Source organism: Zophobas morio, unplaced genomic scaffold (genome assembly GCF_036711695.1).
Source record: "Zophobas morio isolate AGI-343-1 ecotype UQ-CSIRO unplaced genomic scaffold, CSIRO_AGI_Zmor_V1 ptg000029l, whole genome shotgun sequence".
NCBI classification, from domain to species: domain Eukaryota; kingdom Metazoa; phylum Arthropoda; class Insecta; order Coleoptera; family Tenebrionidae; genus Zophobas; species Zophobas morio.
In genome coordinates, this window is record NW_026972134.1 from 7,739,901 (window position 1) to 7,765,764 (window position 25,864).

At 33.3% G+C, this 25,864-nt stretch overlaps 5 protein-coding genes across 5 annotated transcripts; all 5 read right to left on the reverse strand.

Moving 5' to 3' along the window:
- Nucleotides 1–4,137: 4,137 nt before the first annotated feature.
- Nucleotides 4,138–6,255, reverse strand: LOC135137347 (phenoloxidase-activating factor 2-like). The gene is made up of 4 exons (XM_064066969.1): nucleotides 6,243–6,255; nucleotides 5,990–6,143; nucleotides 4,742–5,107; nucleotides 4,138–4,687 (listed from the first exon to the last, which is right to left on the reverse strand). The coding sequence occupies exons 1-4, from the start codon at nucleotides 6,253–6,255 to the stop codon at nucleotides 4,138–4,140; spliced, it is 1,083 nt and encodes a 360-aa protein (XP_063923039.1).
- A 6,346-nt stretch (nucleotides 6,256–12,601) lies between these two features.
- LOC135137348 (phenoloxidase-activating factor 2-like) lies at nucleotides 12,602–13,964 on the reverse strand. The gene is made up of 3 exons (XM_064066971.1): nucleotides 13,951–13,964; nucleotides 13,586–13,900; nucleotides 12,602–13,526 (listed from the first exon to the last, which is right to left on the reverse strand). Exons 2-3 carry the CDS (start codon nucleotides 13,882–13,884, stop codon nucleotides 12,602–12,604), a joined length of 1,224 nt encoding a protein of 407 aa, XP_063923041.1. The 5' UTR covers nucleotides 13,885–13,900; nucleotides 13,951–13,964.
- Nucleotides 13,965–17,843: 3,879 nt separating this feature from the next.
- LOC135137349 (ubiquitin carboxyl-terminal hydrolase-like) lies at nucleotides 17,844–19,878 on the reverse strand. Its single transcript, XM_064066972.1, has 7 exons — nucleotides 19,846–19,878; nucleotides 19,781–19,792; nucleotides 19,572–19,700; nucleotides 19,379–19,524; nucleotides 18,450–18,603; nucleotides 18,261–18,392; nucleotides 17,844–18,201 (listed from the first exon to the last, which is right to left on the reverse strand). Exons 1-7 carry the CDS (start codon nucleotides 19,876–19,878, stop codon nucleotides 18,112–18,114), a joined length of 696 nt encoding a protein of 231 aa, XP_063923042.1. The 3' UTR covers nucleotides 17,844–18,111.
- Nucleotides 19,879–22,182: 2,304 nt separating this feature from the next.
- On the reverse strand, nucleotides 22,183–22,772 carry LOC135137671 (uncharacterized). Its single transcript, XM_064067388.1, has 3 exons — nucleotides 22,719–22,772; nucleotides 22,488–22,661; nucleotides 22,183–22,436 (listed from the first exon to the last, which is right to left on the reverse strand). The coding sequence occupies exons 1-3, from the start codon at nucleotides 22,765–22,767 to the stop codon at nucleotides 22,273–22,275; spliced, it is 387 nt and encodes a 128-aa protein (XP_063923458.1). The 5' UTR covers nucleotides 22,768–22,772; the 3' UTR covers nucleotides 22,183–22,272.
- Nucleotides 22,773–23,395: 623 nt separating this feature from the next.
- Nucleotides 23,396–24,136, reverse strand: LOC135137670 (uncharacterized). The gene is made up of 3 exons (XM_064067387.1): nucleotides 23,951–24,136; nucleotides 23,715–23,903; nucleotides 23,396–23,660 (listed from the first exon to the last, which is right to left on the reverse strand). The coding sequence occupies exons 1-3, from the start codon at nucleotides 24,000–24,002 to the stop codon at nucleotides 23,500–23,502; spliced, it is 402 nt and encodes a 133-aa protein (XP_063923457.1). The 5' UTR covers nucleotides 24,003–24,136; the 3' UTR covers nucleotides 23,396–23,499.
- Between the last annotated feature and the right edge of the window lie 1,728 nt (nucleotides 24,137–25,864).

Here is a 25,864-nt window from a genome sequence, read left to right on the forward strand (position 1 = left end):
CCCTTGCCTTAGTTACCTTATCTTCCGTACTTTCATCCAGTCCAGTCTTCTTCCATCCTCGTTTACCACTTCTTTCCTACTTTCCTCCGATTCTCTCCATCCTTCACATTTTTCCAGCATATGTTCTATTGTTTCTCCCTCTATCCAACATATCCTACACCTTCTCTTAGTTTCATCCATCCAAAAATTATTCTCTTTCTCTTCATTTCCACACCTAAATCTTACCATCATTCTTTTCTCCTCTATACTCTCTCTCTGTGTACTTTGGTACTTCATCTTTTACTATTTTTCTATACTCTGCATTATATCTAGACTCCGTTATTCTCGATCTGCGTTCTTGCTTATCTATATCCTTATCTCTTACACTCAGTTCTTCTTTCATACTCCTCCCCATTTCTCTCATTCTCCCTATTTCTTCACATGCTTCTCCCTTCCTTTCTAATTTCTTTCCAACATTCTTGCAATATTTTACAATCACCTCTCTCACTGAACTTCTTTTCAAATCCAACCGCCATTTTACCCGCTTCCACTCTTATTTTCTCCCTTTTTGTTTCTTCTCTCACTATATACCCCGGCGTATACTTTTCCAATCCCAATGTCCATTTTAATTATTTTTCTGGCATTCTCCCTATTTCTTCATATTCCCTCCATCCACAAATCTCAGCTCCGTATGTAAATACACTTTTGATCAAACTATCAAACATCATCATTCTTCTCTTATAATCATGTCCAAATTTTTTCTCTCCTATTCCGCATACTATTCCTATAACTTTGGTCGCTTTTCGGACCATTTCTTGAATATGCGCTCTATCTGAGTTATTGCTCTTTAATGTATATCCTAAGTACTGGAATTCCTTCACCTGTTCAATCTCCTTCTCTCTCCGTACCCACTCTTTTTTCTCCTTTCTTATTTTCTTCCCAAACACCACAATTTTTGTTTTTTCCACATTCACTTCCAATTCCTTTTTTTGTACGTACTTCACGAAACTTTTAATCATTGTTTTCATTTCTTCTCTTTTCTTTGCCACAATCACCAAATCATCTGCGTACGCCAACGACCACACTTCCTCTTTGCCCACTACCACCCCTCCTGTCTGTGTTTTTGCTGCAAACAATGCGGGGCTGAGTGGGCATCCCTGTCTCACTCCTCTATTTGTATAAAAACTCTCGCTCTCTATTCCATTCACTCTCACCTTACTTACTTTTTCTTCATATATTTCTTCTGAACGTTCGTAGATACAAGAAAATTGTTAAAATTTTTCAGAAACGTCACTTTTGAAGTGTTTTCTTGTAGCTTTAAGCCAACCAGAAACCCCACGGGCTCGGAAAGAGCAACGAAACCATCAAAGTTTAGCTAGAAACAGTATTTTTGTCGATTTTTACTAAATCTGAACTATATTTCAACATTTTTTGATGAATCTAAGCGACGAAACACACTTAAAGCATGCAGAATCGTCTCAGATTAGGAAAAGGAGACGTTTGGGTCAATTTTATGCATTCTGGCGTTCGTAGATACAAGAAAATTGTTAAAATTCTTCAGAAACGTCACTTTTGAAGTGTTTTCTTGTAGTTTTAAGCCAATCAGAAACCCTACGGGCTCGGAAAGAGCAACGAAACCGTCAAATTTTAGCTAAAAACAGTATTTTTGTCGATTTTTATTAAATCTGAACTATATTTCAACATTTTTTGATGATTTTGAGCGACGAAACACACTTAGAGCATGCAGAATCGTCACAGATTAGGAAAAGGAGACGTTTGGGTCAATTTTATGCATTCTGGTGTTCATAGATTCAAGAAAATTGTTAAAATTCTTCAGAAACGTCGTTACCAGATAAGCATCTACTCTCTTTCTCCACAAATACTCACACATTTTCTCTCTATTCACGCTATCAAACGTACCTAACCGTCTGGTAACATACCCCTTGCTTCCATCTCCTTTCGTAACCTCTTATCTAGTATAATTGCGTATATCTTGTACGCCGTATTAAGCAAGGTGATTCCTCGGTAGTTCTTCACATCACTTTTTTGCCCCTTTTTGAATAATGGGATTATTATACCTTCTCTCCACCGCCTAGGAAACCCTTTTCCCTTCCAAACTCCATCTACCACTTCCCATATCCTTTCTTTGACTCATTCTTTCCCGAACATACACGCTTCGTTCTAGATTTCATCCCCTCCAGGTGCCTTTCCTCTTTTCCTCTTTTCAGTCTTTCAATCTGTCTTCCTATTTCATCTTCTGTTATTTCCGAACCTCTTCACATTTCTTCCGTCGTTGTGATTCCTTTATTTATTTTACAGCATTTTTCCTCCCACCCTCGCAATAATTCCTTAAAGCGTCTTTTCCATTCATGTATTCTGATTTTCCTATACTTAGAATTCAGTCTTCTTTCTCCGTTCCTTGTTTATATATCTCCATACTTCTTCTTCTGTTTACAGGGTCTCTCATTTTTCCTATAATTCTCTCTTGCTTTTCAGTACTCTTCTTTCCTTCCCCTGTTATTCTTCCATTTTCTTAATTTTTCCCTTGCTTTTCTCTTCAACTCACTACATTCTCCGTTCCATCCATTATTCCTCCTTTGCCGTATGTATATCTTTCTTTTTTCCGTAGCTTCTACAATTAAGTTGATCAGTTCTGCTATCATAGCTTCTATATCTTCTTTTACTTCGAATTTCGTTTTTTCTAGTCTACTTCTGTATCATTGTATTCCCTCTTCATCCCATATTCTTTTTTCTATTTCTTTTCTTTCGTTTCTTCTCTCTTGTTTTTCGTACTCTTGCTATTTTCCTTTGATTTTTATTTCTAGTGGCATGGCTGATTCTACCCTTTCATTGTAAATATATGTCTACTCAAAGTACTATCCTAATTAACTAAATTTTCTCAAAAAATATATCAATATATACAGGATGTTTATTTTATCTGTTTACGCTTGACAATTTTTGCATAGGCAACATATTATACACCCCAGAGACGACTTCGTCCAATTTATTTTTTTTAATAAGCAATCATAACAATCACAGAAAAAAAATGACAGCGATGTCAAGTAATGACAAAATTGAAAAAATTAATAGGTAGGTACTCAATTTATTAATGGATCACATTACAACGAAAACGAATTTATAATAAACGTTCAAAATGCCTGCCTCCACTATCTTCACAAAGTTCTATCCTACACTCAAAATTTCTACGAAGTCTATCTAACATATACATATACAATATAGAATATACGATAGGGACAAATTAAAGCGGAAGCGCCATCACTTTGAAAACAAATTATTCTTCGTATGTCTAGCTCTATGTTTTCTAAAAGTTTAGGTAAAATATTCTTTCAAACATTTAGATACATAGGTCCGTTTAAATCTGATTCAAAAAAATGTGGACCAATGACGTGGTTACCAACAATTTCACACCAAGTATTAACTTTGAAAACTTCTTGGAAGTGCTTTTCCTGATACCAATGGGGATTTTGCTGGGCTTACTAATGTGAGTTCTAATGCTTCAAGAAAAATTTCATAGCTGTCAGCAGAAATATCAGGTGGGATATATGCAGCAACCAGAAAGAATGAAGTTTTACCAATATAACATTTGTAAATTATAAAATCTAATGGTGACACTAAATTTGCTATACTATCAATGTGCAGGTATTCAGATGTAATTTTCTTAGATAGAGTAACAATAACACCTCCACGATCAGATTTACCAGTTGATTTAAAATTTCTGTCACATCGAAGAACAGTATAATTAGAAGGAAACAATTCGCCATCTGTAATTGAGTCATTGAACTAAGATTCAGTTACAACAATTATGTCATAAAATAAATGTAGCCTTTTAGACGTTTTTTTAATTCCTTTTTTTTTGTCGATGAATTACTGTCAAAGAAAAACATCTACACTTACTTTGACCATTTGATTGTGATAATTAAATGTTCAAATTTTCGTTTTCTTCAAATTACGGTTATCACTTTACCAGTAATCTTTTTTCTAATTATCTTCGTCAGAATTCCTCATTAACATTTTTCAGTCACACTTAAAACGAAAAAACCAAATTATGACTTTATCTTTAACCACATTCAATTAAGGCACCCAATTCGTAAGCAGTTTTTATTTATAAACACCACAACACATTATTGCACCTACAAATTAGTACTGATAAACGCTTATATCAAAATTTCTGCTAGTCAGCTCTTCATCGATCCACCTTCTAAACAAATTTACATTCACATAGACGCCAGGAATCATAAGATGGCCGCATCCAATACCCCATGCCACAATTCCAACTTGAACATACTTCTCTGGGTATCCCTCAATGGGACAAACCAAGGGACTACCTCCGTCACCAGTACACGCATCTTTTCCTTCTTCACCTCCAGCGCAAACGAAGCTTTCGTCCAGGTTAAAATATTTCCCCAACCTGGTATTCCTCAAGTACTCCTGACATGTATCGCTTGGTACCACCGGCAAATCAACCTTCTTGAGAATCACCTGATACATGTCTTCCTTACCAAAATTATTCTTCCCCCATCCGGTTGTAAAACACCTGCTGTCATTCACAATTAGATCAGGGGGTGGCAAACACACGACGCCGATGTGGGGGGCCACGTCCACTGGAGTCTCCAGGAACAGTAAAGCGATGTCGTTGAATAAAGGTCCAGGTTGAAATTTTGGATGGATCATCACGTCTGCCACGTCCCTTCAAACAAGCCTTATGACAATTACAGATGAACAAGCTGTTAAGTTACTTTACCTGTCCTGGAACGGGTACTGCTCCTTTTTGGTTTGCGTATCCCATTCTCCTGCTCGAATTTTGAGGTTGTCTTTGTCTATGACGCAATGGGCGGCTGTTAGGACGACTTGGGGGTGGATTAAGGCACCGCCGCACTGATAAACCGGGATACTTTTTTCGTCCAGTGCTATTCTGTGAAAGACGGCTATCATCCAAGGGAATTCTCCAAATTCTGCTTCTCCGTTGGTGGCACCTTTGATTTTGAAACCGACTCCTTTGGAGTTACGGAAGCCGCAACCTGTTGGCGAGGGTGGTAAGCGGGCGGGCGGTGGTTTTACTTCACCATTGGGGCAGCATTGTTCTAGATAAGATCCGCAGTCGTTTATTCTGAAACAAGAACAAAGCTGTTAATGTTTAAGTTAATTTATACTCAGGAAGTAACAAAAGGGTTTCCTTTTTTCCTTTTTAATGAAACTGCATCTTGAGTGTAAGCTAGGAAATCCTATAATAGGCGCCATTAGACTAATTTCATGTTTTTGGACGTTTCATAACTCTTAAGTGTATGAAAAAGTAGGTCGTCCATTTTCATCTGCTTCCACATTGTTGATGATTTTATTGGACCAATAATCTTCTAAACTACTAGACTGATTGTTAGATTTTGGGTGTGTTTTAGGAATATTGTGTAGAAAATAAAATGATAACCAACAATTTTACAAAATAAATCCTATTTCAGTTTTTAAAATAATATGGTTCTATACTTGTCGCTTATTAATCCGCCCTTATGTTTGAGTTTAGACGTCTAGATTTTTAGGAAAACAATGAAAATTTTAAAAGAACATTTTACAATTTAAAATTTAATTTAGAAATTATAAAAAGGAATGTTCTCATTTCTTGCAAATATTTAAGGTTGTCGCAAATAAGGTATACTAAATTATTTTATTGTGTAATGAAAAAACTCATTTTAAACATAAGTTTAGCATGCTTCTTGATCGTTACTTTAACACTACGTATATAATTTTATTTTAGATAATAGGGATTAACATAAAAAAATAATAAAATGTGGATCTGTATTTAAGTTAACATAGCTTCTACGATTTTTGAAGCTCAAAATTTCTTCCACATTGTAATGTTCCACTAAAAATCGTCCTAATAAATGACTGACTAGGATTTTATAACTAAACTTTTTAAAAATTGGAAAAACGTTGCTGTATTATTCTTTTTTTAAGTATCTTACACTATGATAAAAAAATTAATTGCGTTTATATTTACCTTACATCAATAATTCCTTCTCCGTTAGTGTTGAGCGTTTTATTTGGGCACAAATAATAATTCACACACTCGCAGGGATCTGATGTTGAACTGCTTTCTACTGCAATCAATGATTGGGTTGCATCTTCTAATTTGGGCGAATCTGTTGAGGAATCTGTGTCACCCCAAAGAGACAGAATTGCATCATCAATGATACTTGAGTTTATTTGCGACTGGACAACTTGACAGAAAATAAATAATAAAAGTGTTATACTTTTTGCAACCATTGTTTTTCTAATTAATGTAATTTTCTTAGGTAGAGACGGAAAAGTCGGAAAGTTGAAGCCAGTCTTAATAGTTTCTCATTTTGTTGGTGTATGCACATTAGAACTCACTAAACCATATTGAATACAAAACCAATGACCAGGTAAAGTGATTTAGTTGTAATTACTGTCGATCTTATCTACGTTATAGGCCAAATTCGATGATATTTCTGCACCGAAAAGCAGTGTTTGCCTTTTGTTTTTAAATTTGTATTAAGTCAGTTTAATTGTATATATAAAAGATTTTTTTTTTATAATAAGAAGGAAAGAATATTTGAAACAATATTACACAGTGATTTAAAATATAGTAGTATAGTATTTAGTAACGATTAACCTTTTTATTATTACACACAAATATAAATTAAATTCAGACAGATGTTTTTTTTATATGAATTTGGCTACATGGGTTGCTACATTGACAAACTTCATGGGGATTTTTAAACGGGGAATCAGAGAATTAATTTTTTGGGTTACAATAAATGTTCATCTCTGCGCCAATAAATATTCATTGTTTGAGTGCTTTTTCAATAAAATTTTAGTTATAATGTATAAACTACAGTAGCGGTCATTTCTACGGAACCACTCGATAAAAAGTCAAGTTGGTAGCCCTGTCATCTAGTACTTTACGCCGAACGCGGTTGGTAGCGGTAGTTGATATGGCAATCGAAACTAGAACAACACGAATGTTTCGGTTGCCTTTAGCTATGCCGCACTGTATCCCGTGCAGACTGTATGTTCTGTTCATCTATTTATTAAAATAAAATATCTACATTAACAATGGGGCCATCTAACCTGTCAAATTTTTGACACATATGTTTCCCCCAGAAACCCGTCAAGGTCACTCACACCAAACAAATTTTGAAAATTTACACTAGGGAGTGGTTCTATAGAAAAGATCGCGACTTTAAAACCTAAGTTGAATATTACACGAAGATAAAAATGAAGCTCGTATGAGCAACTAATTTTGGAATATCCAGTATATTTCTGATGAGAATAACTCCATAATGTTGGACAACTACATATAAACTTATAAGTTCATACTGTTACGAAATAAACCCATACGCCGCGCCGCCCCGGTACGACACCTATGGGTTCCCGAGTTTTCTGGTATTTACGGCGATAATGAGTAATGACGCATCGTGGATGACGTCACCCAGACTCCCAGACAGGGCTCGCACAAAGGCAGGCCTCGAGAGGATTACCGGAAGTCTCGATTGCGGTGTCCAGAAAAACGCTCGAAGCGGTGTTCGCTAAAGAAAGGCCTAGAAACGAAGTCGCGATGGATTCCAGAAAGACCTCGATTGGGAAACATCGAGAAGGGAATACGAGTTTAAATAGAGGCCACCGTCGGGAACGGTTTATTCAGTCGAACCACGAGTCCAGCGAGTGTTAAGAAGAGCCAGCCAAATTGCACCGGAAATAGTTTGTATATAATTGCTGTAATAGTTAGTCGTGTATATTCGAGTTAGTAAAGAATAAATTGTTGAGTTTTACCCACTCCAATTTTAATTCGCATCGAGCAACGTAACAATACTGTAGGTTAAAATCTTGGCAAAGGAGGTGCAGCAATATTTATACCAAGGTTAGTTAATAGAGAATATCTATTAAATGACTTTGTATTTATACAATCTTCTCCTCTAGGACACTTTTTTAATAGAAATCATACATATTGCAGAATTTACAGTTGGAGTCCAGTCAAAAATTTTAAATTTAATTATTGTTGTATGTACAGGTCTCTTGCGGGTGATTTTACAATTTTTTATGAGCGTTATAAATACATTATTTGATTTAATATGTGATTCTTCACGATATATTATCATAACTGGTGATTATAATGTGATTTTTAAACAGAAAAATACAAGAGAATTTTTAGACTTGTCTACCTTCTATAATTTTGCTCACACTGCATGTCTATGTACATCAATGCACTCGTCAAAAAGCCTTGTTAGACAACTATTTAATTAACTTGGAAGAAGACTGAGTGACATTCAAAATTTTAATATATCAAATCACAATGGAGGTATTGTTCTTAGATTAACACACTGTCTTTGTAGTATTCTTATGAAAAGAAAAATTGTGCGCCTAATTACTAAGATGGATCATTTTTATTACTATCCAGATGTAGAACAAATCGATTGGTCTTTTATACATAACAAAATTTATTAAATTATTAATGGTAAATTGTGAAAACTACAGGCCTATTTGTTTATTGTCTAACTTCGCAAAAATTTTTGAGTCAGTTTTATATGAATATATTTTATTCCTCAATTACCTCCTGTATGTCAACTTTACAACATGGGTTTGTTAGAAAAAGATCTACAATCAGTACAATCACCAATCTGGCTTGTTTTAATCAATGTGTCTCAGAACTATTCGATAACAGAAGTCAGGTTGATGTAATTTATAATGATTTTCAGAAGGCTTTCGGTACAATAGAAACTAATTTGATCGAAAAACAGTAGCTGTAAGATATCGCAATCACTATTCTTCTCCATTTCGGAGTCCCACAGGGTTCGAACTTAGGACCATTATAATTTTTAATCTTTATAAATGATATAGTTGATGTGCTATCTTCAGAAAAGTTATTATTTGTAGATGTTCTGAAGCTTTATACGGAAATCATTTCAACAGAAGATCTTGGCATTACTTTCGATTAAAAGTTAACTTTTGCTGATCACATTGGTGAAATTATGACCACATCGTTTAAAATGTACGGCTTCATATACAGAAACTGCAGAAACTTTATAATATGGATGCTCTATTTAAACTGTTCTTCGCTTTAGTTAGATCCGGTCTCGAATATGGCTCTCTGATCTGGTAAACCATTTATAAGGTGCACATAAACTACTATCTTCAAAATCACAATTATTCGCAGAGAGGGTACGACCAGTCGTTGCTACTTTCTAGATTCAACTTTAATTCTTTAAAGACACAGCCTGTGATTCTAACAATAAAATTTTTGGTTAATTAAACTTTTAATTTTGTTGTGCTAAGAATTAATTTGCGTCAGTCGTTTACATTTTATTGTGGTACTAGTAGAACCAATATTTTGCGAAAGTCACCTGCTTCTAATATGTGTAATTTGTTCAATATAATTGTTTTGTTGTGATATTCATTTTGATTCATGTCAGCATGTTTGTAATTGTGTTATTCTTAATTTTGTTATTTAGAATTGGTAATACGTTATAATTTGTTCATATATTAAGTATTAAGTATACTAATTTTAGTTCCAATTTTTATATACTTATTTTTATTTTTAGCGAACCACTTTAAAATATAATTTAAAACTTAATTGCTCTATTTTATGTTTCCTGCAATTGGGTTTTCCTGTTAGAAATAAACCAATTAATTTTATTATAACACAGACATAATGTCACAAAACTTAATAATGTCCTACTTATTTCCACGGCATCAAATGGCAAGATGTACTAAAAAAGGGAAATCGCAGGGATTTGTTCTTGGTCCCATTGTGTTCCTGTTTTATGCCAATGATATTGACAATGCTGTCAATGATGGAGAAATTGTACTTGATGCCAATGATAAAACTTTTTTAAAATATGATAGTACCAGGTTAACAGTTCTAGCAGATACTTAAACAAAATATATGCGTTCTGTTTGGTTTGCTGAACATAATTTACTATTAAATAAGTCAAAGACAAAACCATATTATTCTTTTTTAAAAAGTATGTGGTCTTAAATATTGAAAATCCATAATCTAAACATTTTTTAGGAGTACACACCTTAATACTGATCTATTGTGGCATCATCATGTGGAGTACGTCATTAAAAACGTAGGAAATAGTAATTTGATAATAAATATTGTTTTATGGTTCCATTGTAGGCAATATTATCCAAATTTCTTATAATAAGGTACTACTTAAAATAGTTCACTCGATTTTGTACTTTTGTTAGTCTTAATTTTTTACACAGATCCGAATTAATTCTTGTGTTGTAATTATAGAGCTGTTTATGCAATAGTAGTGACTCAGGTTTTTTTTTAATATAGACTAAATATGTTAATGTGATCGCCCTTTGTAAGTGATATGCTGGAATGTCGAAATTAATAGTGCACAAGTGAGATATGATTCACAGAGTGCAAAATAAGCTGTTTGAAGAACACTCAGTGGTAGGTGATATGTTAAGTTTCTTAACACAAAGATATTTTCATTTATTTTTACAGCAAGATCTATGTGGACATTCTAACATAGTTTAGAATCTAGATGAACACCTAGAAATTTAAACATGATTTTAGTCGATTTTTTCAAATTTAATACAAGTTGATTTTTGTTAAATCAGTCCAGAGCCTTCAATTGTAAATGATCAGTCGTAGCAATTGTTGACTGTGAAGTACTTGCTTTGTCAAAAATGGTCGTGTTATCTGCTTATAATATAGTGTCTGCCATGGTACCAGAAGACAAATACTATAAACAAAAGTGGACCTAATATTGATCCCTGTGGAACATCTCGCTTTACAAGTAGAGGACTAGATTTTTTATTATTGAATTTTTCTAACTGTCTTCTCTAATTTAAATACTGTGTTAAATGAAACCGAAGCTATTTGTTCCTCTTCCAGGCTTATCATGCTCAATTGCCATTGTTGGTAAGTAGCCTTTTCTAAAGCAAAATTCAGATCCTACAAGTAATTTATGATTTTCCAGGTAACGACTTAATTGGTTATACAATAAAAATCTTTTCTAAGATTTTAGCCATTATAGGAAGGAGTGCTATTGGCCGCAAATTATAAGGATTGTTAACATCGCCTTTTTTATGTAAAGCTCTACGTAATCTTGTGTCAAAAAATATTCTTTTTGCGGTTTATTATGCTCATGTATGTACTGTACACGCTAAATTGACCTATATCATTCTCGTCTGTAGTCCGAATAATATGTAACCCAAGTTTCCTAGCTGACTGCAAACACTGTTTTAGGGAATTATTAGTTATGAACTTGTGATTATGACATTACCATGTTGCTATATTTTATCCTCCTTGTTATATGCAAAATGTCATGGAGAAAATTATCCCACACGTGGAGAAATACGCTTATTGTGGCCTAGAAATCAAAAACAATTACATATTGACCTAAATCGATTAGAAGAACGGGATTTAGTATTGTTACGAAATAAACTCATACGCCGCCCCAGTACGACGCCTATGTGCCGTCGAGAGCTTTCTAGTATGTGCGGCGATGGTGGGTGAGTCATCAGTCACCAGGCGGCGGTCAATAAAGACAAGTCGATCCATCGAGAGAAACGTATAGGTTTAAATAGAGGCCACCGTTGGAAACGATTATTATTCAGTCTCAGTCGAGTCGAATCCAGCGAATGTTGAGATAAGCCAGCCAAGTTGCACCGGAATTATTTAGTACATAATCGTGTAATTAGATGTGTAAATTTGAGTTACTAAGAAATAAATTGTTGACTTTAACCCACGCCGATTTTAAATACCCGTACAACGTAACAGTATCACCTATTGGGGTTCTAAATTCTATAATAAATTGTCATCATCCATAAAATTCCCGAATTTAATAGAATTTACAAAGTAGTATCTGAGATCCTTGATACTAAAAACACAAACATACCATTATTATTATTGTTACTATTATATTACGTAATTTAACCAACTAGAAAATTGATTGTCCAAGTTTAATTCTATCTGCAGATGAATAAAGAAATGAAATTAGAAACATTATCAACACAATAATGTCACGGAGCTGTCCAGCTTTAAAACTAATAAACGCTTTTTAAGACTGTAAAAATTTAGATTCGAGGAAGGAGATTAAATTAAACTACAAATTTCTGAGTATCGTAAAACATGGTTAACACAAAGGTTAAACTTTTAAACACTGAAAACATTGTGGTTTGGATTTGAAACTAAATGAGTAGAAAATCGTTTCATGCCTGGGAGTTAATTATGTTTGATATTACATGCTATAATTTCTTAAGATAATTGGGTTAATTAGTCGAATGTTTTTTACTTTAAACTTTATCATGTCTTTCACAGTAAATGGACTGAGTTCAGAGAAGACATTAGAACTTAATGTGTTGCAAATTACAGTTGTTTTGTAAAATAATACTGTATTAAAATGTTTGTTCTTACGAAAAACCAATAGACAAATGAACTGTTTGTGCTTCAAGGGAGAGGAAACTACTGTCTAAATAACTTTAAATCTATTGTTATTGATTGAAAAAACGTATTTTTCTGAATTCATTGTTTTAATTTTTTAAATCCACTGTATGAGAATCGTCTTTTGTTCCGTAAAATAAAAACGACAATTTAGTTAATATTCGTTTATTTTTGAAAATCATCGCATCAAACCTGATACTTGGCAAGATCCAAATTTTTCATTTTTAATTTCTCGTCGATCCAGTTCCTAAACAAAGGAACATTAACATAAAGCCCAGGAATTCTGTTACCGCCACACCCAATCCCCCCCGAAACCATCCCAATTTGAAAGAACCTATCCGTCCCGTTTTTAAACGGACAAACCAACGGACTCCCACCATCCCCTTTGCATGTATCCTTCCCAGGTTCACCCCCCGCGCAAACAAACGACTGATGCACCATAAAATACCTCCCCAAATTCGTTCTCCTCAAATCCGATTGGCACTGAACCCTGGATACCATAGGCAAATCGACCTTCGTCATAACTCCTTCCTTGCCAAAGCTCTCCCTTCCCCACCCGTTCGAGATGCACCTACCCATCTCCAACACGGTGTCGGCCGGGGGCAAACACACCACATTGATGTGTGCAGCCAAATCAACTTTTTTTTTCAAAAATAAAAGAGCTATGTCGTTTAACAGATGTTTGGCGTCATACCGAGAGTGAATGGTGGCAGAAGCGACCTCTCGGTCTTGGTGGGGGTACTTTTCGTTCTCGTTACGAGAGTCGTATTCTCCGGCCCGGATTTTTAGATCGCTTTTGATGTTTTTGAGGCAGTGAGCGGCGGTTAGGACGACTTCGGGATGGATGAGGGCACCGCCGCAGACGTAATTGATGCGGTTGGTGTCGTCGGTGTAGAAAATTGCCACGGTCCAAGGAAATTCGCCGTATTCGGCAAAACCTTCTTTGGGGATTGCTTGAGGCTTGAATTTACGGTAACCACAACCTTTTGGAGGAAGAGTATCTGGCTTGGTTTGGGGAGGCGGGGTGGTGTCGTCGAGATCGACGTCTACGAGGTCTTCTTCGTCGCAACACTTCAAAAGGTAGTGGGGGCACTCTGCGCGTACTGAGATTCTGTAATAATTTATAGCTGTGTAATAAGAAATTAGCTAAAATGATAATGATGAAGTTACCTTGCTTGTATAAGACCCCCTCCATACTTGTCTTGCTTCTTATTTGCCGTTACTCTGCCATCGCAGAGATAATAAGGTATGCATTCACACACTTCCGAGTTATCACTACTTGAGCTGGTTGTGGCGTAATTAATGTCATCTTCCATTCTGGTAGAAGTATCAAAGAAACCATCCCACATATCAGTGGTAGTAGGTGGACTACTAACGTCAAACAGCCCATCAAACACCCCATCAAACAAGTCATCTTGTGATAAACCCTTTTGCAGCAGCAAATACAGAATTAGTATTTTTGGAATCATGTCCAATTAAGTGAAACTAAAATAATTAAATTTTTGCTCAGGGTTCGTTGGTACAAAAGTACTTACGTTTTGTTGTTCGCAAATCTAGTGGCGTATACTAATTAACATACTGCTTCTGAACTTTTTCGTTGTTTGTCATTACCTTTGTTTTTGATAATTACTGGTTTTTGTAACTGGTAGGAGGCGGAGTGCTAATGATGGAAGAATTTAATTATAGTGGAATGGAATTTTTTCATTGAGCTGACGATTAGATTTCCGTAATGTGTTAGTTATAAACTGAACTGTTCATAAGCAAAACAAAATGTGTTTCAAATATTTTTGGTACGTGTTTTTTGGATATTGGCAGATAAATATTGCAATCGTCTATTAGTAACTCTATGTAATAAAAAATAAATGTCATTAAAAAATCGTTAGTAGAGATTGTACAATATAATTTATATTAATTAGTCTGTTAATTTTTTTTCTAGACATCCAGATTTTTGGAGAAAAAAATCAAAATTACAACACTTTGCAATTTAACTTTGAACTGTTCTGAAATTTTGGAAACATTTTAGGTTATCGTAAGTATGGTAAATCGTTAATCAAATATTTTTCGCTTATGTCCCTCTAAAATAATAATGACATGATTTTACAATTTTGTCCATTTAATTTATATTTACCAAATAACTATAAATTTTAGTGATTCCAAAAGCACTGTTTATTATTTAAATTCAATTCTCATCTTAATGACTCGGGTTTAATTTCTAAACTGAAATCAGTAGAAAGTAAAATGGTATGTACCACCCCATATTTTTTTTCATCTACTGAAGGTACTTTATCGTGCAAACTGGCCAACTTTAACCTTGAAGTTTTTTATTACTTTTTTATAAAATAAAAATTCAGTTTTTTCGTGAAGTTTTTTTAATGCATTTTTTAACATTTCACCCCATTTTTAAGGTTATTTTTTTTAAAGTTTTGGATTTCTAAAGATTTTGACCATGATTCCAGCAGATGTATATAGAAACCGGTGACTGAGATTTTTATAAAAAAATGAAAAAACCTAATTTGTTCTTTAAGATTATTTGAAACATGGTAAATCGTTAGTCAAAATTTTCCGTCATCTTACATTTTTGCTGAATTGCTTTAAATTTGTGAGTGTTTTTGGGAAAAAAACTGAGTATGAACTAATCAATCAGTCTTTTTCTATGCGTTGAGAACAAAAAATCAACCAAATTTCATTTTCTTTTAATAGCTGATGTTTGTGCTAGTCATCGAATTCGGTCGAAGTATAAACATAAACAGTCGAAGTTAAGCATATACTGAGAAACTGAAATTGACTACATTTTTCCCGTTAGTTATCTGCTTTAAAAATATTTCATATTTAAAGACGTAGGGGTTGATGGGATGTTAGTAACACCACTTCATAAAGGTTAATATTTATCACAAACGAAAATCGCAGAATCTAATTTTATAATTTCTTAAAGAAGCGGAATTTTTCGGATCATACTTCAAAAGCGAGGAAGTTCTGTCAAAATAACCTTCCACATTTTTTACTAGCTTTGTTTTTCTTGGTAGCGTCATCAGAATTCCAAAAACAACATAATTTTTCCAAAACGCCAATGTCGCCAACAAAACTGAAAATAATAATAGAATTTGAACATTTTTGTGCGACAAGAGGATATGTTCTTCAAACAAATACAACTCCATCGGAACTTAAGGCACAGTTTTAATAACAAGGGAATCATCAGATGGTAAAAATACCTAACAAATAGAACACATACATTTTCGAAAAAGAAGCAATCTTCAATAAAATACATAAGATGTTACAGAGGAGTCTGCGCAGACTCTGACCATTTTCTGGTGATAGCATAAGTAAAAAAAAAATAATAAACAGGGCAAAAGAACATAAAAATGCGTCATCAAAATGGAACAACACGATGTTATAAAATCCAACACATAGAAATCGAGAAAGAAAATGGGAAGAACAAAAAGTCACTGACGAAGACATTTATTAACGTGTGATAGAATCAAATTAAAACAATAGGCAAAGGTGGAAATGGACCCAAAAAAGAATGGTGCAAGGAAAAATGTCACGAAATATGTAGTTATATTTAAAGAAAGTCAATAGTAGCCAGAAATATACGGTTAAAAACTAAGAAAGAAGAAGGTTAGACAGGAATATAAAAATATGTATAAGAAAGGAAGGTAATAAAATAATAAGGCAAAGAAAAAGGGACTGTATAATCAACAAATTAAACAAATGGAAGAGGCAACAAAAATAAAAATACAAAAAACTTTTACAAGAAAACAAACGAACAACTCAAAATATATAAAGAAAAGACCAGCGGAATAAAAAAATAAACAAGTTGAGAACGAAGAACAATACAAGGAGGTATAAATAGACTACTTTAAATAGCTCCTGACAGAGAAAGAAGAAGATATAGAACCGATTGAAATGAATACAGAAGAACCAACTTTCGCGGAAATAAAAGAAATCATTAGAAGAAGTCACAACCTCACAACGGTCGAGTATTTGGGAAAAATGGAGCAAACATGGAACTGATAGTGATAAAATAAATGGGGGAAACAAATTGCACGAGCCGAGAAATTTGCTAATAAAACAGATACCTATCGTGAACCAAAAGTATACTTACTGAATAAAAAATATAGGACAAATAATCACAATTATTAAAAAGGCGATCACCAAAAATGCGAGAACTACCGAGGAATCACTTTGTTCAATGTCGCGTATAAAATCCTACCAACAGTATTAAAAAAAAAACTAACAAAAGCCACAAGGGAGAAAAGAAAATAGGCCAATACCAGAATGCAGACGCAATTTTTGTAATAATCAGATTATGGAAAGACTGCACGAATACAAAATCGACATCGAAATTCTGTTTATTAACTTTCAACAAGCAATTGACTTAATTGAGAAGATTATTTGTATTACGTTACGCATTCAGCATCAACAAAGAAAGACAAGGTGACTCATTTCCGGGAACACTGTTCAACTTAACACTGGAACAAGTGAGAAAAATTAAGAAAAGTAGTTTCAGAACAGAAGGAAGTCAAATTGTAGCATATAGAATACCGTGATGATATCGTTCTAGTAACTAAGGAAAAAGAAATAATGAAAAACTGAAAGAAATAGAAAAGAAAGGACAGAAAATGGGCCTAAGATAACCGAAGAGAAAATAAAAATAATGAGGGTTAGAAAAACAGCAGGAAATACAAAAATAAGACTTAATCAACATGAATTCGAGGAATAAGTCTAACAATGAATGGAAAGAATATAGTTGAAGAGATAAAATAACAACGATGCAGATGGCTAGGGCATGTATGGAGAGCAGAAAAAACAATTAATTCTGCAATATGCTATAATGGACCCCACGAAGAAGTGGAAGGATGAACTCGAAAAGGACCTTTAAGAGGCAGGAATAAGGATTTGAAAAGTAAAAGCAAAAAATAGGAACAATTAGAGAATGATAATCAAGAAAATATGTTACGAAGCGAGGAGTGATCCATCCCGGCATTAGCGATCTAAAATGTTTCACAGGAAACGGTAATACCTACTCTATTTGGAGTGTTTTAGCATAGACTGATCTCTTAAAAATGTGTTTCGTAAATAAGTTTTATTAATTACGTACTTTCTCTTAAGTAATTTTAGAAGTTAATTGACTTATTTCAGTTCATGGAACTGAGTAAACAGTGTTTGTAATATTTTTCGGGTAGGTAATAATGAAATTAGTTTAATAATACACAAATACAACTTCATTACGTGTTATCCATGCGAAGCCGGGCCGAGTTGCTAGTGGAAAATAAAATGAGTTTAGTGTTTAAGGGTTAGATAAAGTTCCATTTTAAATAAACGGTAAGTTAATGTATTGTGTAAACAGGGTACAAAGTAATGTACTTACAAAAAATATCGTGGATGCGCAGAGCTAGTTTTAAGAGCTTGATTATTACAAAATAAAAAATCGTTTTATGCTACATTTTATTTCTAAAGTGCTACACGTAAAAATTTTGTGCGAGCAAGTGGAAATATCACATAAAAGCAAGGCACATTTAAAGCCATGCTAAGAGTATTATTGATTACATCACATCACATTTTTGTAATTGCAGCTAGTACTATCATCTGATATTTGGTCCATCAAGCCCAAAGCTTTCACAATTACTATGAAAAAATAACAAAAATTTCAGTCTGATATAAGACCAAGAATAGTAACAAAGAAAATGCGTGATAATTTAGTTTTCGGCCGCAGCCAAAGCCAGAACAGTGAAGTTTACATCTTCTGCATCTCTTGCTATGAACTCACGGCAAACCTTGGCGGCATCCTTAAAAAAAAAAAACAAAATGTTGCCGTTTTAAACTCGTAGAAAAAAAATCGTCTTACCTCCAAAAAGCTTTCAGGTGTTGTAGATCCATGATTGATAGGAAATTCTTTGGATCCGTTCAATTCGTACAAATGACCGGCTTTTTCAACAAGGGCAAAGAAGTGGTTTTTGGCTTGGTCGTTGGGATTCACCTGGTACAAAAGTAATTCGATTTACCCCACACGTTGAGATAACAAGACAAAATTAACCTCAGTTTGCCCTTCCAGGGCCAGTTCTTGATGAGTACTCAGTAAATTGAAGGCCTCATGTTCAGACTTGAACAGCTTTTCCCCTTTTTCTTCTGGGGTCAAATCCTTGATGTCGTTTAGGAGTTTTTTAAACGGTCCATCTTCAAGGCCAACTCTATGTATAGATTAAATGTTCATACATAAGAATAAAAGATTTGCTTTTGAATAGTACTGTACTGTACAACATGAGATGATGAAATATTATTCATATGTATTTGAAAGGACTGTTTTAAAAATATTGAAATAAAAAAACTCAAAAACAGGTTTCAGAAGATTTTAAGCCAAATTTAGAACAAACGCAACGATCTGTAATAGATTTTTTTGATACCATGAGATCAATTGCATTAGCTTCAAATTTAATTAAACATTTTGTTGTACTTAAAAGTGAACCAGCTCAAAACTTAAATAAGTCTTAACTATAGGTATAACAATACAACTTACTCTCACAACATGATTGTTTTCTGAAAAATAATGACTTATGGATAAAACCACACCCCAATTACTAAAAACGTTGATTTTGACGAATTTTCCGAAATTCAAATGTTTTAACGTTTTCAAAAATTTTTGAAGGATTTTAGACAGTTTACTTCTACATTTTTTTGTATACGGCATTTATAAATTCGTAGTTACTGAAGAAAAACATTTTTGATGTCCAATTGTACTGTTTGTCATACAATTATTTACTGACGTTGCAGACCTTAGCAATTTGTAAATGAAACACCCTATATAGACTTTTGTGTATAATTTTCAGATACTAATAAGGGGGCAATCAATGAGATGAATTTAAAGATCAAGCACAAATTGTGAAAAATAATTTAGAAAATCCAAAAAAAAAAATAAAAAATTATGACAAATTTTTGTGATTTTTTTTTTATGCAAAATAAACTTACTTATCTGCGTTATTTGCCACAGAATGAATGAGCGCAACGGTTCCACACGTATTGGTGACACACTGCTTCATGAAAAAGAGGTCTGAGTCCAAAACTTGACCCTCTTCCTTCAATTTTTCAATTTGTTGTTCGGCATGTTGAAGAAACTAAAATGACAGTTGAATGACAACGCGTGCAAATATTAAATCAATACTTGATCAGTGCCTGGGCAAAGCAAAATTAACGCCAAAACGGGTTTAGGAATGTACGCCAGCGCGTCTTCGTCCAAGCCATACACATCGACAATGCTCCACTTCTTCGGAACTCCTAATAAATGAAGGAGCTGAAATGATATAGGTTTAAAGGATTTAAATATGTCAATAGGGGGAAATTGTTTTTTCTGTAAAATTTTGTGTGGATTACCTTGTTCATTACCTGCAAAAAAAATATATTAGCTGGATTTAATTCAAATTTTTGTGATTGCTTACATCGGGGTTAGCTTCAAGAGGTAGCAAAGACATGGTTTCTGGTGAGTTTTCTTTTGACGGAATGTTATTTTGTGGTGGAAATGAATCAGCAACTACTACCGGCTTTTATGCAATTTTAGGTTATGTCAAACGCGCATACGCCAACTATTTGATTATTGGAGAAAAAATTATGGAAGGGTGTTGGAATATAAGGAAAAGTCTGGAAGGTTGTGAAATTTGCGACATCTGTTGGTTATTTTAACAAATAAAATTTGAAACTGAAAAAGTAGACAAAAAGGTAGGTAGGTATGGTACTTTTTGCTCAGAAGTGTCTTGTTAGGGGAAACACATATAGGTAAACAACATTATTAATAAGTTTCAAGCGGTAACTGGAGGCGGACCGAAAAAACGCAAGAGAAAGATTAATTTTTTTGATAATTTTTTTTGGTGTTAGTTAACGTTTCAATTTGAGACTACATATAAGAATGAGTTCGATTTACCTATTATTGTTCACGAAAAATAAATATTTTACTCATTTGTCTCATTTGTCAGTTCGAAAGTTTAAAGGAAATTATTTTTATTGTTTCATTCTGATTCTGACTCATTCATTTTGTTTATCACTATGTAAGTATAAGCAGTTCTAAAAATATGAATTCAATGATAAATCACAAGTCGACACATCAAATTTTTGGAGGGGATAATAAAATATATTTTATTACGATAAGTTTAAAACGTCTGCAAGGTTTCCAAGCATTCGGTGTTGCAGATTCAAATTTAAATTGCAAAATGTCACATATTTTTAATTTTTTTTTCCAAAAATAAGGACATTTAGGCTAAAACCTCAACACGGATGCATAAACTACACGTGTAGGACTATGTTATTTTATACAATTTAAAACCCATTTACTATGTACAATTTTAAGGTGACGTCATCAGTGTCATCATATTATTAGCGGGGATGATTAGATAAAGTTTAGTTAGCGTTTAACATCTAACAGATATTCGTAATTTACATACAAAATTTGACTACAAACAAAAGCTAAAGTATAGTAATCGAATATATAGGACAAATGGTCACTTTTATGTTTTCTCGACGTTTTATGACCCCTACTACGAAAAAAGCAGTCTCCCGTTTCCGTCTGTCTGTCTGTCTGTCTGTCTTGTGCGCCGTCTGTCCGGATTTTTATTAGACAGATAATTTCCGAAACTACTGGACCGATTGCTGCCAAATTTTGTTTTGTTTTGTTTCTGCATTTTAGATATGATTTATTCGGTAAACTTTTGAGGTGACGTCACCAATTTTTTGGAGGGACAAGTAAATATATTTTGAATAAAAACTTATCAGCCTTATCATAATTGTAAACCTTCTGCAAGATTTCAAAGCATTCAGTTTTGCAGATTCCGAATTAAATGCCAAAATGTTGTTTCCTAAGTTTAATTTTTTTTCCAAAAATCTGGACGTTTCGGGTAAAATCTCAATTCGGAGTCATAAAGTACATGTGTAAGACTATGTTATTTGATACAATTTAGAGCCCATTTACTATGTACAATTTTGAAGTGATGTCATCACATTAGTGATGGGGATGATTGGACAAATTTTATACCCAATATACATACAAAATTTGGCAGCAATTGGTCCAGTAGTTTCGGAGATTATCTGTCTAATAATAATCCGGACAGACGGCGTACAAGACAGACAGACAGACGGCGTACAAGACAGACAGACAGACGGAAACAGGAGACCTATTTCTTCGTACTCTAGGGGTCATGAAAGGTCGAGAAAATGTAAAAGTAGAGAGTCGGTTGATGGACTCGATTACACTACTTTCTTCGTTTACGATCGGGAAGTAAAAATTGTCGATGAATTGGGATAACAACGTTCACAAACTATAAAGTTTTTTTTTAATTATGAAAACGTGATACTATTTTAAAATTAATTGAGAATATTTAGAAAATACAGTTTATCTTCGCATATCTAATGAAGAATTAGAAAAACTTAATGAAATTTTGTGTAGCTGTGTTTCTAAAACATTTATCTTTATAACCATTTGGCGTTTTTTCACTTTGCAATCAAAATGATATTGTAATTTAAATACACCTATAAAAATTTTCAATACTGGTAAGAGGTTCTTCTAATTTCTAAGTTAGGGATTAAGTGAGTTAGTTGTAAAATATTTTAACTCGTTTTGATCAGTAGAGTAGCACAAATCTAAAAACCTGAAGTAAGTATATGTATGTACTCGTATATAAGTATAGATGCATTAAAACGACAATATCTAAGTGTTTAATTAATTTACCACTAAATAATTTCATAGCGTTTAACTGTTTTTTCAAAATTAAGAGAAAAATCTTCAGCAATATATTTTATTTTACTATATTTAAACAGAAATCAGTTTCTTTTTAAAGTTGCATTCTTATTATTATTAGAGTTCTGTTCTTATAGACTGTTTAATAGATATTGCAGCCATTGGTCTTGCATTCTGCACATTTCATATTTTGCACAGAGATTGTGCTATTTTTCTCAAGTTCTTTTTCAATTAGAGCTGCCACCACAATATCGCACATACCTTCGGGTACACAACCTTTAACCATAAAGTCCGTAGCACGTCTGTCTAGAAAATGTAAAACATAACTTTTAGAATCAAAAAACAGTACTTTCTTACTTGTGGTTACAACCATTTTAAAACATCTTAGATCAAAATCTAAACCACTGTTGTCTAAGTTATATTTCTTTCCAACTTTAGCCAAGTAACTGTTGCACTCTTCGTAATAGACAGGTCTTCTTACAACAGACAATGGAATTGTGCCATCGTCCGTGTAACAACTTAAACTGAAAACTAAAACAGTACGTTCATTATTTTGTTAATAAAAATAAGTAACAGAATTTATCTCACCAGACTCCGCCAACAAGAAAACCACAAGTGTCCCAATGAAGCACTTCATTTTGAGTTCCTACAAGATGTATGATGTTGTTCTTATTTCCTCGGGTTTTTATAGGTGCTCTTGCATAATTTGTTATCTGAACGTCACCGGATTTTCTAAATGCATCGACCTAAATGTTAAATTTGTTTTTCATATCGAAAAACCCAGTTTTATCGCAAAAATATTGACTTGAACTTCCGCAAAATATTAATTTAAATCAATTACAATAGTTTTTTACTTTTTCAGCGGAATTCATTTTTGAGTCACATTATATCAGTAATTCTAAAAACTATGAGTGGACCGTATAGAGTCAAAATTTTAATATAACGTCATTAATTTTTTGGGAGGGTAAAAACGAATAAATTTTGATTAACTTCGACCAATTTTTAAAACCAAAGCTGGGGGTTGAGTTAGAATTATTGTCAAACTCTTTGTTTTTTCGTATAGGGCTCTACTTTTTTTTCCGGAAGCAGCTTCTCCGCTTTGTGAACGATTCTTTAACATTCATTTTTGTAAGGAAGCAAAAAAAATCAAAAGTTGTCAAAAGTGGCGTCAACATTTGGCCATTTTTGAAAACAGAGTTTTTATTATTTAAACGTAGTGTGCATAGTTTATAGTCTAACCCTCTTAGTAAAAAAATCACACTTGCTTAAATGGAAAAAGGAGCAATTCTCTTTATTGACAACAATAATTCAACAACAAAAATCGATTTCCAATACAAATTTATCTCAACACAGTTTTTTTTTAAATAATTCAATACGCATTACAACGTTCTCCATCACACTCTGCACACTTCAGCTTTGTGATGGTAACACCTTGCACCTTGGCTTCTCTTTTAATAGTCGGTGTCACGAATTGGTCACATTTTCCTTTTGGCACACAGCCCTTCACCACGAAGTTGGTGGACGGATCATCTAGCCAAAAATAAAATGAAAACTTTTTGAATATTAAAAAAAACTTAGTAATACCTGTAGTCACCCTCGCAGTGTAGCAGCTGGCAGAAGTTGAAAGACTCCTCAGTTCCTCGTGTTTTTCATTTTCAAAGAACTTTGGCATGATGTTATTCAGATAGGCGTCACAGTTCTGAGCCGAATGAACGACTTCTCTGGTGTTAATCAGTTTGTCAAGATTGGTTACTTGACAGTATAGGCTGGAACCTAAAACATATTGTTTCATTTTGGTTGAAAAAAAATTAGTTTCGTACCGCATCTGAAAGATGTTAAAATAAGGACCGAGAAAATTAAGAACTTCAACATCGTGGATGGATTTTACGATAAATTTCTTGTTTGATGATTTAATGCGTTAACACCCACGTTATAACCGAATTAACACAAATATTTTAATTCTATTCGAAAATTTACTTCACTATATTTTGACAATTTTGCAAACATTAACAACTACATTTGTTAGTTTGCATAGCTATCTAAAATTGTTTAACTTAAATTTTGAGTACATTATGCGGTTACTTGTTTAATCGAAATTACTTTAAATAGGTACAGATCTTTTTACTTTTAGGTTTGTACTCATTTATTTGTTGAATCTGTTACCAGTAAAAATCTGTAGGTGCTACTAGTAATAAAAAATGGAGAAATTGTTGACGAAAAGATTTTTTTTGACGTATTAAAAGTTCTAATGATACAATAATTTGTATTCTGCAGTGACAAAATTTGTTGATAAAATTTGGTTATCTTCGTAAAATACGAAGATACAAACTGCTTACCCACTACACCTTGAGATGTGGGTTCGGTTCCTGCTCTGCCTCTGGGTGTTGTCTTGTCTATGTCCTCTTTTCCTATAATTGGACCTTCGACCTGTCGGGAAACTTAATAAAATAAAGTAAAAAATAAAAATGCAAAAGAAAACTTGTCACAGCACATTGCCAAAGCAAGAAAGAAAAATTGGTCGAACACTATTTCGTCAGAACTTCCCTCGTCCATAAAGTACAGTACATCAAATCCAGCTATTCCAAAAACTCATAAGATTTGATTTTGCGTATTTTCTCTTTTTATGTTAACCCTTATAAGTTAAAATTAAAATATTTTGGAAAAGACAATGTCAATGAAAATGAAATATTTAATTTCACTCTGTAAATATTATACGATTCCAGCAGGTATAACTTGTCTTCGAAGATTTCAAGGACTGTTGGAATGTACCTAATAAGTGTAATGGGTATCTTGGGTTAATATCAAAGTAATTCTTTGTATTACTTAGTTTGTCATGTCTAATTTCTACCTATTCAGCTTGCAGGTTTTTCTTTACAAAGTTGACAGCAGTCGTTTCTGACTCTTGGATCTTTGATGATATGTATTCTGTAGTTCTTTCTGTTAATTACCATATTTTGAATCTCAAACAGAAAATTCTCTGTTTCGCCATACATACTGGATTTTTTTAGCAAAATCAATGACATTTTCTTGATAATGCGATCTTCCTCCAACTCATTGAAGAAATTCCCATTTTTTTTTGTTTTAGCTCATTACTTATGTCTTCTAGGGTGTGGATTTCTTCGATATTAAATAAATTTAAGGTTGCATGGTGTAAGTTTGCTTTTGTCCAGACGTGAAACGCGAATTTAAGTAAATTGGGTAAGTATTTCATAGTCAAAAGCTTTACTAACAGAATGGAAAGCTTAAAGATATCAAAAGTTACAGAAACGAACGTTTTAAAGAGACATTAAGTGAAATTTTAGAAAATGAAAATGGTTCACCCAAGATAGTTAATTCTGTTGATTATTGTTCAAAAGACTGCTTGATATTATGAATTCTTTTTAGTGAATGATTTCTTCTTACTATGTTTGTCACATAAAATACAGTGAAACTTTTTTGAGCAAACGTTTTAAAAAATAGCAACGATTAACGAAATACTTACAATTAAAAAAACGGGTAATGCCAATACAATCACGTTTTCATTAGTCGATTATTTTTGATACATATATTGAATGTTGGGAAGCTTCCATATTCAGAAAATAAGGGAACTGCAAGTTTGTTATCAATCGTAAAGATACATTAACAACAAAAGATAACCTAATATGTTAAACAGAGGCCTTAAAGAAAATAATCTCATTACTCATTATACAAGGGGTACGTTAACAACGAATGAAAAAAACTAGGCTACTATAAGT